The sequence below is a fragment of the Trichoplusia ni genome, chromosome 12 (assembly GCF_003590095.1).
Source record: "Trichoplusia ni isolate ovarian cell line Hi5 chromosome 12, tn1, whole genome shotgun sequence".
Lineage (NCBI taxonomy): Eukaryota > Metazoa > Arthropoda > Insecta > Lepidoptera > Noctuidae > Trichoplusia > Trichoplusia ni.
Genome location: NC_039489.1, coordinates 5,011,580 through 5,025,701, shown reverse-complemented (window position 1 = coordinate 5,025,701; position 14,122 = coordinate 5,011,580). Strand labels below are relative to the sequence as shown.

The 14,122-nt window shown below is 35.1% G+C and overlaps 1 protein-coding gene across 1 annotated transcript in view; it reads right to left on the bottom strand.

The window, feature by feature from the left end:
• LOC113499160 overlaps positions 1–14,122 on the bottom strand; it is a 104,796-nt gene that overhangs the window by 8,265 nt on the left and 82,409 nt on the right. Inside the window, exon 5 of the mRNA XM_026879509.1 lies at positions 3,324–5,220. Coding sequence (XP_026735310.1) covers positions 3,329–5,203 — 1,875 coding nt within the window. The 5' untranslated portion in view covers positions 5,204–5,220 and the 3' untranslated portion in view covers positions 3,324–3,328. The remainder of the gene's footprint in view (positions 1–3,323; positions 5,221–14,122) is intronic.

The window sequence follows — 14,122 nt, the reverse complement described above, 5'->3', positions numbered from 1 at the left end:
CAGACAAAATACTAGAAGAAGTGGTTTTCTAATAGGCTACTTAATTACTGTTTATAGTTCTAATATATGTATGTGTGTTGCATAAAAACACCAAGCTTAGTGCTTCAGAAAATTAATACTTCTCTATGACCCGTAACGAAATTAATCAGAAGCAGCGAACGAAACTTTAATAAACTAGCAACATGTTTTCGCTAGCTCTAACATACCGAAAAACCAATTAATAAATATAAATAATTTATTTCCATTTATGTTTTATTTATGTGTTTTGAGATTGTGATAGTTTTATGTTTTAATCCTAGGCGTTAAAGACTTTTATTCGATGCATTTATTTTGTGATGTCAAAACAATCTTTAGAGGCAATTTAGTTTTTATAGTTTGTATCATTTGACAAGTAAGTAGATTTAAAATTATAAATATGTATTAAATTAATTGACTAATTAAAAATGAGCATCTTTTCGAAGTCAAAATCGGATCCGCGAAACTGAGGTCGCCGTACCCAATATGTAAAAGAAAACAAATCGGTGAAACATTCCAACCAACCGTTACCTTTATTTTCAAGATAAATAAATCATCTGTGAAAACTTCAAAAGTCTAGCTTTCACAGTTCAAGATATAGTCTAGTAATAGACGGACATACAGTGTTGCCTCGGTAATAAGGTTCAGTTTCTACCTATAGGGTACTTAGCCCACATAAGAATATTCATTTTCAATATTCTCGAACCAAAAAGACCACCATCTAAGTCTCCTAACAAAACGATACCAGAAAAGACAGGTCTTTAATCTCAAACCTAAAAACTAACATATTATTAATAGACTAACTGTGTGATGAAATTTTATTACTAGCTCTGTTAATTTAGTTTTTATTCAAATGTTATTGACCGAATCTTAAAGTACAGACGACCACACATGATTTCTACCTTTATGATGTTCAATATCAGTCTTATTAAAAGGCAATAAAGTTTAATTTCGTTTATCGTTGCGTCTTAAATTTTGCGTTTGAGAGTACGAGTCTTTAGACTGGAAATGTATGTGATTAAGACTGATAACGTCTTTGTAATATCTAATTAGATTGCGATTAGATCTGTAGGTACATTAATGTGTTCTTGATGACCGTCAATTTCGATGGGGACTTGTAGTCTAATCATTATCTGACCTAGCTTTGAGGTTTTGAAGACGGGATTTAGTAGCGACAGTTTTAGCCGTGGGATTTGGTGTTTTTGTTTGCTCACACATGTTATTGGATTTGAAATAACAGCTCCTTAAATATATGACGTGTTCTTTTGTAAGTATACTCGTACAAGGTGCTATTTTTGTCTCTCGCTTGCAATGGAGGGAAGAATTTTTAATTATTTTTACTACTGCTTATTGCTATTTCAGATTTTTGTTATTGTGAGTTCCAAGGCAATCGTTTCTACACGAAACATCTAACTTAAATGTGTCGGTGGATTTCGTTGGTTTCATTGTACATCCCAGCTTTCAGAAATTGCAGAAACCACCTGATTATGAACTGTTTGAACTATTTAGTATTTCAGGAACTTAATCTATTTACTCACCTATCCAAGTACTGTAAATACTTTCTTACGCTCGGACCGAACTGTTTTCATTAGCGTGGCCACATATTATTGTACGTGTCTTGTTTACAAGTAGGTACACGTTTGAAAGTATAAGAATAGTCATTTACATGCGGAATAATAGTAAAATCAATTAAAATTGCTTGCGCTGTACTCTAAGACTTTGTACGATCCACGAATGCCTATCCTGAGTTAGGGTGCTTCGGGCATATGTCTTGAACATTGGTGAAACCCTCGCGACACAAAGATTAAATTCCGTACTTCGGGAGTTGTTAACAAAAATATATACAGTTAAATTAAATTAATTGAATAAATTAGAAATTAACACTCAATTCAAATGTCCTGGATAAAGAAATATTTCTAATTAAAAATGTGTTAATTTTTTATTGGATGTTTTTAATCTTGTTATTAATTATGTGTCTATTAAGACTAATGGGAAGCAATTATGTGAAGATGAGCATTAATGTGTAATACAGTTATTGCTAAGTATGGTTACCTAGTTAGGTGTCAGCATGGCCTAGTGGTCTACTGATCAGGTTAATTTGCAAAGGGTGCATCTAAAAAACAGTTATATTACAAAATTGTCCGTTTGGCCGCCTGTGCGTTTGTCTATCTTTATATCCGCCTTTCATTATTTTGTAGCATAGTTTGACGGGTGAATATTGAAATTGGTCATAGATTTGATGGGTGACCATTCTTTTTACTGAACTTATTTTGATCTGAAGTAGAGATTAGTTTTAAAGTTTTTTATTAACATGATCTACTACACAAGAAATGTCCAACAATAGAAAAAAAGGATTTGCTCAAAATTGGCATTGCAAGTCCAATAATACCTAATACTAATAAAGCTATTGCATCTTTAGAGAGAACTATTTTTAACCCAAGCATTTGTGTAAATAGAATTGGACAATCAACTTTCATATTATACCGGAGAAAACTAGGCAAGCTATAACTATCTTCTTCAGAAACGTTATCAACTCACAATTGCTTTCAAACCAACACCTTCACCCAACCTTTTTAAGTAAACAAACAGATAAAATTCAATCCTTTCTAATATATTCCGAAGTTACAATCAAGAATTCGAAATCAAATTATTTAATTGAAGATTCTCTTACAAAACATCGAGAATTAAATGGTTAATACTAATAGTGAATACATTGGTTTTCATTTTCACAATTTATAGGAAGCCGTGTCTTGGCATATCACGATGGGTTGCGACATTCGATGCTCCAACATTGGCTAATACCGAGATTTATTGAAAACACATATGTTTACATTATCTGCGTAATTGAATCGAAAGTACTGTTTAGAATTGACTGCACGGATAGCCGTGTAGTTGAGGTACCCACCCCAAATACAGTGTACGTGAGGGGTCCCGGGTTCGATCCCCGCGTAGGACAAATATAATTTGTGTTATCCAGGAATGTTTTTTCTGAGTCTGAGTGTCTTTTTGCATGTGTGACTTGAATTTTTGTAAAACACCTCGCGACAAAAGGATGAAATTGACTAACGGAGGTTTCCGTTTTAATAAAAACTACACGTTTATCTATCTTCTTGAATTGGTTGAGGATAAACTTAGGGTTAATACTTTCTAGAGGTTTATACACTTTGCCATTTGGTTTTTGGGAATATCTTGTTAGAAATTTGTCTAAATGTAAAAATGCGTTGTGCCTTTACACCTTCTCTGTTAACTTTTTGAATGCAAGAGCTAGTTAAGTTTATAAGAGTAGTAAATAGAGTTTTGACACTTACCACATTTAAAGATACAACGTAGGCACCCTCTTCTGAGCTCCCAAAGACAATTTGTTACCAATCTTCTTGTAGCTTTCATTTTTAACTCTAGTTTTGGGCTTGTCGGGATCGGGACATCCCTTCAGCTCCCACACAAGGTTCGTCAGGGACTTCGGTCTGCTCAGCTTTCTACACCTCTTCTCCGGTAGCTTTGGACCGTTACCAGAGTCCCCAGACGTTCTGCCACCAGAATGACTCGAATCCAAAGTCCCATCTAACTCCATCGCCTGGTGAATGTTCGACAAACTCTTATAGCGTATATTGAAGATCGGAGAGTCACCTTTCAACGGTCGTATCGGACTAGCAACTGGACTAGGGGCCTCTTTAGTCGGCGAAGTACTTTTCTGACGGAACACCATTTTGCTCTTGCTGTTGCTAACACTATTCTTTATGTAAAGCTTGGGGAGGTTTGGTGCTGGTGCAATGGAACATTTCTCTTTGTATACTGTGACTGGGGTTTCCTTTACGACTGCTGTTGACTTCCGAGTGCGTTTCTCCGCTTTTTGAATGTTTAGAGGTTTCTTTGTGGGTATGGTTTCTATTGGTGGCGGTTCTGGTTTTATTTCTGTGATGAGAGGCATGTGGATGGGTGTTGCGGCAGGGGATGCTGGAGCTGACTCATGTCTCGGCGTTGGCTCGTTTGAATACGAAGCTTTAATGTTCTTAGGGAGGGGCGCGAAACCTCTTACGTAGTCATAAATTTGGTCTATTTCATCATACTCATCCGGGATACTGTTCTCGTCCCTGTGACTACTATAAATGTGATTGTGTCGCGAGATATGCTTGTGTTGGTTAGCCGTGTCAGAAGACGCGCTGCGTCGGAGGAAATAACCAGTTTTGACTAACGGTGGTGCGTGTAAAGGCCCATTCAAAAGTCTCTTCGGGTCGCCTAACTTTCCGTCCAAAACATGTATTCTGTCTACGACGTCTACTAACATACGATTGCACTTTTCCACTAATCTAGAGAACTCCATGAAGTTTTTTATTTGCTCTTCGTTTTTGCATCTTTGCATTTTGAGTGGCGCCGCTAGAGGTAGTGCAACTAATGCGTTGCCTTCTTTAGGGAGAGGAAGAGCAAATACATGATCTTCTTCAAACATTGACAGCAGTCTTAATTCTGGTACAAAATGGCTCGCGCTCTTGAGGCCTCTCGGTGGCGTTCCGTGCACCAGCCTTACAGTTATTGGCAGACGTTTAGTCAACAACGTCTTCGCCGTATGGACCCCACTAATATTCTCCTCCTTAGCAACAGCTGAAAACTTTCCTCTCTGATCCAGACTCATTAAAACCATATCACCTTTAGAATCTGTACATTTCAGATACCTATTCTTACCTAAGAAAGTTTCGCCTCTAGGCATGATTATTTCGCCAGCGGGTAGATTCCTCGCTCCATCAGCTGTGACATTGCCATCTAAATCTATCTTAGCACAGATAACTCTTACTGGTTCTCGGACGAGACATCCATCGTCCAGTTTCCTCCTAGCTAGTTCCGATACTGACTCAATGCACCTTACAGCCCGGCCTTCTTCGCTAAGTAATTCGAAGAATCCTTTATAAGTATCAGGGATGGCTATTCTGGGTCCGACGCTGACCATCCGCCTTCCCTCTTTCAGTTTGATGGCCTGAGCAATGATCTTCTTTCTCTTTCCTGCTGATACGAGTATAGCAGTGCTCTGTAAGCCGGGACTCGGCAAGGTCGGCACGCCGAGCCCTCCGTACTGTCCTTTGATGATTTTGGCGACATTTGGAAGTCGGTTCTTGACGACGAATTCTCGGAGATAGCTTCCTTCGTCTGACCAGCGCGATGCTGCGGCCACTACTTGGCCGTCTGTGGCTGCCATGGCAGGTTTAGTTACATCTGAAAAAAAACGAAAAACTCACATTAAAATAACGTTACGTACTATTACGTACATTTAAAGGTCACACATTCTACCACTATCTAGGATTAGCTTTAAGGTATCTTTTCACGCTTCCACAAGAACAATTAGACCTAAGAACCAGAAAAACGCTAAACACTTAACGATATAAAACAGTTATTTTATTCTAACAAAAACGGTTTATACCCAAAACTAATTAAGGCGTAACGCTTACACGTTAAAACAAACTGTATTACCAAGTTTAAGGTCAACGTACACAAACAATGGTTGATGTAATGCATGCTTTACGCACGGCCGCACTGTGCGGTGCGCTTCACAAGGGCGAATGTTATGTGTTAGGTAATTTTTAACTGTTCGTGATAGAACTAAGATGTTTTGATATGCGTTCAACCGTTAATTGAAGTGTCGACGTTTAACATCTTAAGATGGTTTTGAATCAAGTCTATTGCGATTAAATTATTTATCTTTGTGGATAATAATTTAATTTTGGCATGAATGTCATCAACTTATCCATAATGTTATAGTATTTTATTTTATTTTGCACTGAGGTTAAGGCTTTGTATGTTTGTTTCAACTTTTTATTTACATGAAGTATATAATAGGATAGGTGACATTTCAGCTGTTAGCTAATTTAGTCTTAGGGAAATGGTCTTTTCATGCTTTCAAAAAGCTTTAGTTGTTTGTGCAGCTGACAATCTAGCGTGCACTAGCGACATTTCATAATTTTTTTTCAAACCAAAAAAACTAAATTAGCGAACCCAAAAATTACAGTAAAGCTTATTTTAGTAACAAACTTTACCACAATCAATATTGCTAAATTAACGAACCGAAAGAATTACAATCACAGGTACACCCAACCTTATCACTAGATAAATCAGTTAAACATAAACGCGTTTACAGGTGAATAGCGACGCGTACGTACCTAACGGTGTTTTTATAACCGATTACATTGGCTCCGAACATTTCTTTGTGGTTACACTGTTAGATAATCAAGAGTTTAGTTTGTGGGCACATTTGAGCGATTGGGGTGACGCGTGAGCGTGTTAAACGCGTCTTAATCGCTTAAAGACAAGTCCCTATTCTACAATCACTAACTTTTGTAAAAGATACTTGAATGTATGTAGATGACAGGTCGATGTCACGTGACTCACGTATGGAACATTTGAGCGTTATTTATTGACGGTAACGATTATAGAAACGTCAATTGACTATAGGAGCTCCCGACGTCGTGATCGCGATGATCGTATGGACCTAACAAGTTAAAGAAATGCGAATTTAATTTCCATACATAAACCAGCCAGTTTATCTGTAAGTATTAATTTTCATTTGGACATACTTTTTAAAGATATTTCTAAAAAAAAAAATTTGCTTCGTCCCGCTCTTAGCCGCGTGTAGCCGCGTCAACCTAATGTGCTCGCACCCTAACCCCAACATACTATAAACAATTTATTGCTATTATAACATTGGTTTACGATCGTTTACGCGTTTTGAATCGCACGTGATGCAGTATTTGAGAACTGGGTTTTGCCATCGGTTAGCCGATGGTTTAACAGTTACGCTTAGACTAACCGCAGTCGGTAGCAAACGAAAATTGTTTATTACACATTCAATTTCGGATTACTGTTCAAATAATGTATTAATGTCGGTAGGAAGACTATTTGAGTAACTTTGTAAAATAAATTTTGGATTTTAAGGTTATAATAATAATTGCTTTTATTTATCCCGATATACTGGTATTTTATCAACATTACAAAATAATTATTTTGTCTGTTAATCTGTTATATTTTATGGACAAGACTGCGTATCTCGCTGGTTATACAAGCAAGTTTTGTATTATTTAAAAAAAAAATATATTTCTATTCTTATTCAAAGTTTGTCATTTGTAATGCAATAAATATGTTTTTGTCTGTTCGTTACATTTAAAAGACAAAACTGCCTGGTCATTGTGTAGGAAGCTCCCAGGGCCTGCGATCTTGGCAACTGCTTAAACCTCAGTAAAGGCTTAGCTTTTTCCAAGCAATGATGAGGTTAAATTATTTTCTCTGATAATTGACATTTAAGCAGATGGAACCGCGTGAAACAGCTAGTAAAATAATACAATGTCAATGTACAAATAGTTGAATGTATAATTTATATTACTACATCCAACACTGGACTTAGACGAGGTCAACGACTTAAAAAAAAAGGTTTTATGCAAAAACAGACACCATCGTTTAGCTTATCACAAGTTTTTAATCTGTGACATAATTATATCACTTGTAAGCACTTCCCATTTGACAGCTGTCAAAAGTATAATTACTTACGAAATAGCTTTTTTTATTAGAGCAAGATTTGGACTTGATTGGCAATCGTTTATGTTATTTAATTTATTCCGTTACATCGTAAGATTTAGATTTATTATAGGTACCTACCAGATTTAAAATTGTTAAGTTTGTGTCTAAAAAGTCCCTTCCAGCTTGCGATAAAAAGAAGAGCAGTGGACTTATTTTGATGACAATTCTTTTTTGTTAAAATAATAACAGTCTAATAAAATTTTATGCTGGACACAGACCTCTTTTTATAATAATATAATAATAATAAATGCGGATAACATCACATACATTGATCTGAACCCAAAGTAAGTTGCTAAAGCACTTGTGTTATGGAATTCAGATACAACGAAGGTACCACAAACACCCAGACCCGAGAAAATGTAGAAATGAGAATTTTTACATTGACCCGACCGGGGATCGAACCCGGGACCTCAGAGCTAGCGACACCTTGAAACCGGTGCATACGCCACTCGACCACGGAGGTCGTCAAACCGTCAATTTTATAGATTACAAATGCAACTGATATTGAAAGTTTTTGAGGATATGTAGATGTTTTTTACTGTTCCACACCAGAGTCGATTGGTAAAGGTCACCTTGACAAATCTGTGATCCGATTGTGTGATCCACGAATCTTCTTCTGAGTCTGGGTGTCTTGTGACTTGATTGTTAGCAAAGCCCCAGCGATACGTGATTTGAATTCTTTAGAGAGGAAGTCGATGGAAATGAATGCTGTATCGTTGAAAATAATGATGTTGACGTCAAAAACCTAAAACTTAATAAATGTTGTAATGCAATCAAAGATTTATTTTATAAACTATCGAAGATCAAAATCATCCAATTAAAACCACGATGTTCATACAAAAACTGCACTTGAATCAGATGTAACTAATCAGTGTTTTGTGCCACCATTGTCAGAATGATGACTAAACAAAACGTTTTCAAAGATTTCTGATAAAAGAGTACAAATAGAGAGTTTGAAATACAAATTTTTTGAAAGTCAATATACAGTTATCGTATTTTGAAAATGGTACTTGAGGTGGTAGGTTACTGTAAAATGGTATGTATAGTCAACAATGAGTTTGGATTCTACCAATTTTCATATATTTTCAGCTATATTGCTATAAAGATACATATGGATTATTACGACAGTTTTGAAATGAACATGTCTGCATGCATGTCTCAAAGTGAGTAACAAAAAAAAATATGATTTATGAACTTTTTTTTCTAACCTACCCACTTGCCTTTTTCACTACAAGCTTAGAAATGACTACTAAACTTTTTGGTTCGTAATTACGTTTTCACTATAAGCCTAAACAGTAAAAAAAATACATTTTAAATTAATATACTATAATTACTACCTTTAAGCTTTTGAGCTCCAAATCGTGAAGGTGTAATGTAGAAATTAAACTATGTATCTTTGAATATTACCTTCATTCATTGAACATTAAGCATATCTTTGAAAAGACCATTACAGGCCGATAATAATCCAATTATTACACAAGACAAGTGCCAGGACTATACCAAAACCCTTGGTTAGACCGGTTGTCAAGGAAAACAAGGCTTCAGAGACTCTACTAGGAACTCTCAAACAGCTGTTACAGTTGTAAGAGCGAGATAGCGTGATACGTCGTGTAGAGCGCGGTCTCTTTCCTATAACTTTATGAATGGTAGTTTGAGACGTCGTGGTAGGTCCCCAGTATCCCATAATACATGACAGTGTTTGGATTCATAATAAATTCTTGGTAGCTTGCCTTTGGAACTGGTTTGTCGCTTTCATACTCATATTACGTTGTTCAGTGGTTCGCGAATGGTATGTATTCTTACGTTCCTGTGACTATACGATAGTATTGTCTAAAGTGGTAATGTAAAGATTTTTTTTTTAAATATTTTGTCGTGAAACTTTTATATGTTGGATCAGTTCTTGCTTATATAATGTGAAAAAATGTAAGACAGTACGAATAGTGTTTACTATTTCTGATTTTATTTTAGTTTAATTGTTGAAACAAACATTATTCAAAATATTTGATTAAAATTAATATAATTTGTTTTGCGTTATGATTAAATTAAAATGCTTTAAGAGTCCTGTTAGTAGAACTTCACTTACAACTATTTAACTTTTTTAATTTTCGTTTCAGATTGTTGCCATTTGAATAAAAATTCAACATAAAACTTGCATCAAAACCAAACATCGAAAACCCAACAAAAAATCACAAAATAAATGCAATACCCATCATATCACGATTTTCATACCGAAAATATTACTTAGGAACGGTTCTGTCGTCGACTGTACGTCACGACCGAATCGCACGATTAAACCTATTGTGAGCGGCTAGATAATATTGCGGGTAACTGTACCCGATCGGCTGTAGACAAATAAGGAGCGCGGTGTGGGGCCACTAAGTAAGCGAGCGGGAATAAGAAACTTGGGCTTGGTAATGAGCTTGAAGAAACAGTAAAAAGCGAATCTTCATACTAAGGCTTATTGGCTTGGTTTTAATGTTGTTCTTTTGTTCGTCCGGCTATATCTAACGAGACATTTGAAAATTTTCTCAGAATCTGTTCCCAATTTAACGATAAATAAGCAAGGAATGGTACAGTCATAAAATGGATGGGTGTCCAATTTGTTTTTGATATGTTTTTCTTTATCCCATGTTTATGTTTTCTGAGGTCTTAAGTCCAACGCACTGGACTGAATTTGTTTAAGGGAACCGTAATATTTATTTCAGTTTTAAAAGTACTCTGTGTCTTACCAAATTATTGTCAGCATAACCTCACTTCCAACAACATAATTGTATACCGTAAAGTTAGATACGGAAATCTAAAGCAAGAATCAAAAACAATTTCTTTCCCCATTCTACTTCTTTTTGTGATAATCACTTAAGTCACCAAACCCGCTGTTTTCCTGGCCCCAATATCCAAGTAGAGTCTGATGGACCGCTACAACGAGTTTCCCATGGCGTTTTAAAACTTGCTCTGTCCCATACCACCTAATTTGGCGTCATATTTATGTTGCTTGATAATTATAAGTTTTATAATGATTGCATTTTGATGGGAAACGGTTTGTACATATACCGGTCTTCATGGTGGTTTCATTTTTTCTTTTGTTTTACAGATGTGTCGTTTATATATTGTTGACATGTGTGATGAAGTACAAATTATTGATTTACGCGCCTCAAAAAGAAGTCAGCAATTGCTGTGGAGCCCAGTAAGGCTGATGCCTGCTGGTGCAGCGGGATTGTCTGAAGGGGTTACCGTGGCCTCGGTACACGAATGGGAAAGCAAGGAACATGGGTTGGTTTAGTCAGTAAGAGTCTGACACTCCTTTTCGCTCAACCCAAAATGGGAGGAGTTATTTGATAATTTAGACTAAAACATGTGTTGGAGCTTGGAGCATTGGAGTTTCTTGCCGGTTATTCTTCATAAGGGTGACACTTTGGAACCGCGCAACTAGAGTCATCACCTTAACGTTTTGAAAGTGCCTGGAAAACGGCCTACTTGAAATAAAAACTTTTGATTTTGATTCTAGTTAATTAAACAATTAATAGATATGTAAAACAGAAATTTTTTCTTTAAAGCAAATTGCATATATTTATACTTTGATGTTTTATGATATAAAATTGCTTGCAGCATTAAAAATTATATCCTTCATATTGATAATCATATGATAAATTTATGTGCCGTACCTTCAGTTATCTCCTTTTATATAGAAACCATTATTAGCCATAAATACGCCTGTCTAGTTTACCTAAATAATACTTATCATAAACAATCAAACTGTCAAAGTAATTGAGAGACCATTGTTCTTAATTAATAAGTTCTTATTACACAATCGCGGTTCTGAGAATATTTCCCAGAAATCTATTGTTTTCCTACGAGTAAAACTATACTAATACACCAGTCTAAAATGGACTCTAAATTTTAAAAGCTAAAGCTCAAAATCGAATAAGGTTTTTATCTGAAAATTTTATTGTTTTTTACTTATTGCAAGTATATTCATAACACGAGTGTATCCATTTTATTTGTTAAGAAATAAAGTTGAGAATTGATTGTTTTTTTGTTGTTGAACAGTAGTAAAAAAATTGTTTAAATAATTATATTTTTTAATGTTCTGCGCTTGACTGATGAAAACAATTCATGGTCAAGTGTAAGAGTTAGTGAATTGCGAAATTATTTGCAATATTTTGTGCAAAATAAAAAGGTCATACAAAAGGTGAAAACAAAATTGTTTAAAGTCAAAATCAAATTCAAATATGAAAATCAATAAAATTATTGTCAAGAAGTTGACAACTATGATAAGTTTGTCTCTCCGAAAAATCTGTTCTTTTCTATGCAAGAAAAAGGGTTTTGAAGATGACCGATCAGTAAACATTATACAGACATCTGATTGCAGATTTTTTTTTTAACTCTATCTTCTTTACTAAGGCTTAGCCGACCGTCCATCCATCTGTCACAAAGCTGATTCCTATAAACCGCATTGACATTTTGAGTGATGATGTATTTATTTTCTATTGTCGAACAAACAATAAAATTAAAATTGAAGGTTAACCAACGGTTCATCTACCATCATAATAGAGTATTAAATGAGATGGATGACCAATATTTTTTGAAAATTTGTTTAATTTAAGTCTCTTTGTAAGGAATCATATGACTCGGGAGTCCGACTCGCACTTGACCGATTTTTGTTACTGTACTCTAAGGTTGATTCTATATACACACCCGTCGTGTTTGTTTGTCATTCCGGTTGGGTTTTGCAACTCGATTTTAAGGCAGTTCCCGATATGCTAGCAGTCTAAAATTTTCAGGGCAGCTTCAAACTCGATGACAATGCAATTTACAATTATAAAAACGGCTAAATCGATTTTGTAAAATTTTAATGTACTAACATTTAAAAACGTGGGTTTTTAGATTTATTTATATGTATCTATATTTTTAGAAGGAAAGCGCCAATTCATTTTATAACCGACATCTTCTAAAGAGGGTAATGATTTTATACTACGCTTATATCACTGCCGATAGGATGTAACAGATTTTTATCTTTCCGGCAATTACACTTAATTTTATATATTTAAAGCAAAAAAGGAGGTCTTTGCGTGAGAGAAATTTATTGCAAATTGTAATTTAGATTCCATTGCACTGGTACTTACTGTATTCTGTTTAATTATGGGAAATATTAAGCTATATTAGAATTAAATCGAAAATAGATGTTATTGTTATATTTTAGTCATGTTTCGTAAAACAGTTTGAGAACTAAAGTATAATCAGACATTATCCGATTAGATGCTGTTCTCTGTGTAAGTAACCTATAAAAAAAATATAAAAATCAGTAAAGACTCTTAAAAGTTCAAAGGTAAATAGAAACAAAAATTGGTCACCTATGAATTTTACGACTCTACCAACCGTTCCTTAACTTCGATTTATTCTAGAAAACTATAAAATTTTCAACTGCCTCTCATTAAGGTTCATGAGATACAACCTAGAAACAAACGGACGAACAACATAACCCTCAATACTATCCCCAAGACTTTAGTTTTTATCCTATGGCATAAGCCTCAATAATAAACTTCAGTTTCACCCTATGAGTATACAACCTTCAAAAGCTAAACAATAAATCCATATATATTGGTATAACACCTCAGTCCTGCCTACCCCAAGCATATCGGTTGCATCACGTGCTAATAACTCGGACTGGTCCACACCGTTATGCTACTCCGACTTGATGCTCAAGGATTTATAACAAGGTGCATGCACTGCGGGACATTTTAATGTAACACTGTTGGAGTTAAATTGTTTTAGCAATTGTAGGCATTTTTGTGGAACTAGATATTGTTGGAGCGACTTTTTTTCTAGCGGAGCTAATGCAATTGCTGTTTTTTTTCACTGAAAAAAAATTAAATAGGAATTCTGTCACTGCAGTTTACTTGATAAATTAATATTAATGACATGGAAATAAGCATCTGTGTAAGTAAAAAGTTTGGTTAAAATTAAACAAAGCTTTTGCAAGCTACAGTGTATTAGTAACAATTACTGTATGAATAGGCAATTCGTTAAGGTCACCGGGGTAAGGTACGCGCGACGTCTCTTGACTTTGATGCCGGGATAAGAGGAATATTTTTGTGATATAAAAATATTAGATCTGAGTTTGGGTGTCTTTGAGCATGTTACTTGAATGTTTGTGAAGTCATCGCGACAAAAGTATGAAATTCTATTACTGCGGGAGTCGTTTCGAAAAAAAACAGATGAACAAAAGGAACAAATAGAAAATGTAGTTAATTGGCTATCATTATTCAAAACAAAACCTGTTATTTATTTTATATACATAAAAATAATAAGTGTACACTGACTATGTCCCGTCGTGTACGCTGTGGTATAGCTTTTTGCAGCTTCGCGGTGATGGGGTGAACGTCCTGCGCGCACGGGCTAATGTAACGAAATCTTGTCTGTTTGTCCGTCATACGTGTGTATATAAATGTGTTACATAAAAATAGCGATGTTGATCGGGTATACAAAGTGTAAATCAATAAGTTAATGAAATATAAGACTTGTATTTATTTGTATGTAACTGAATAATACA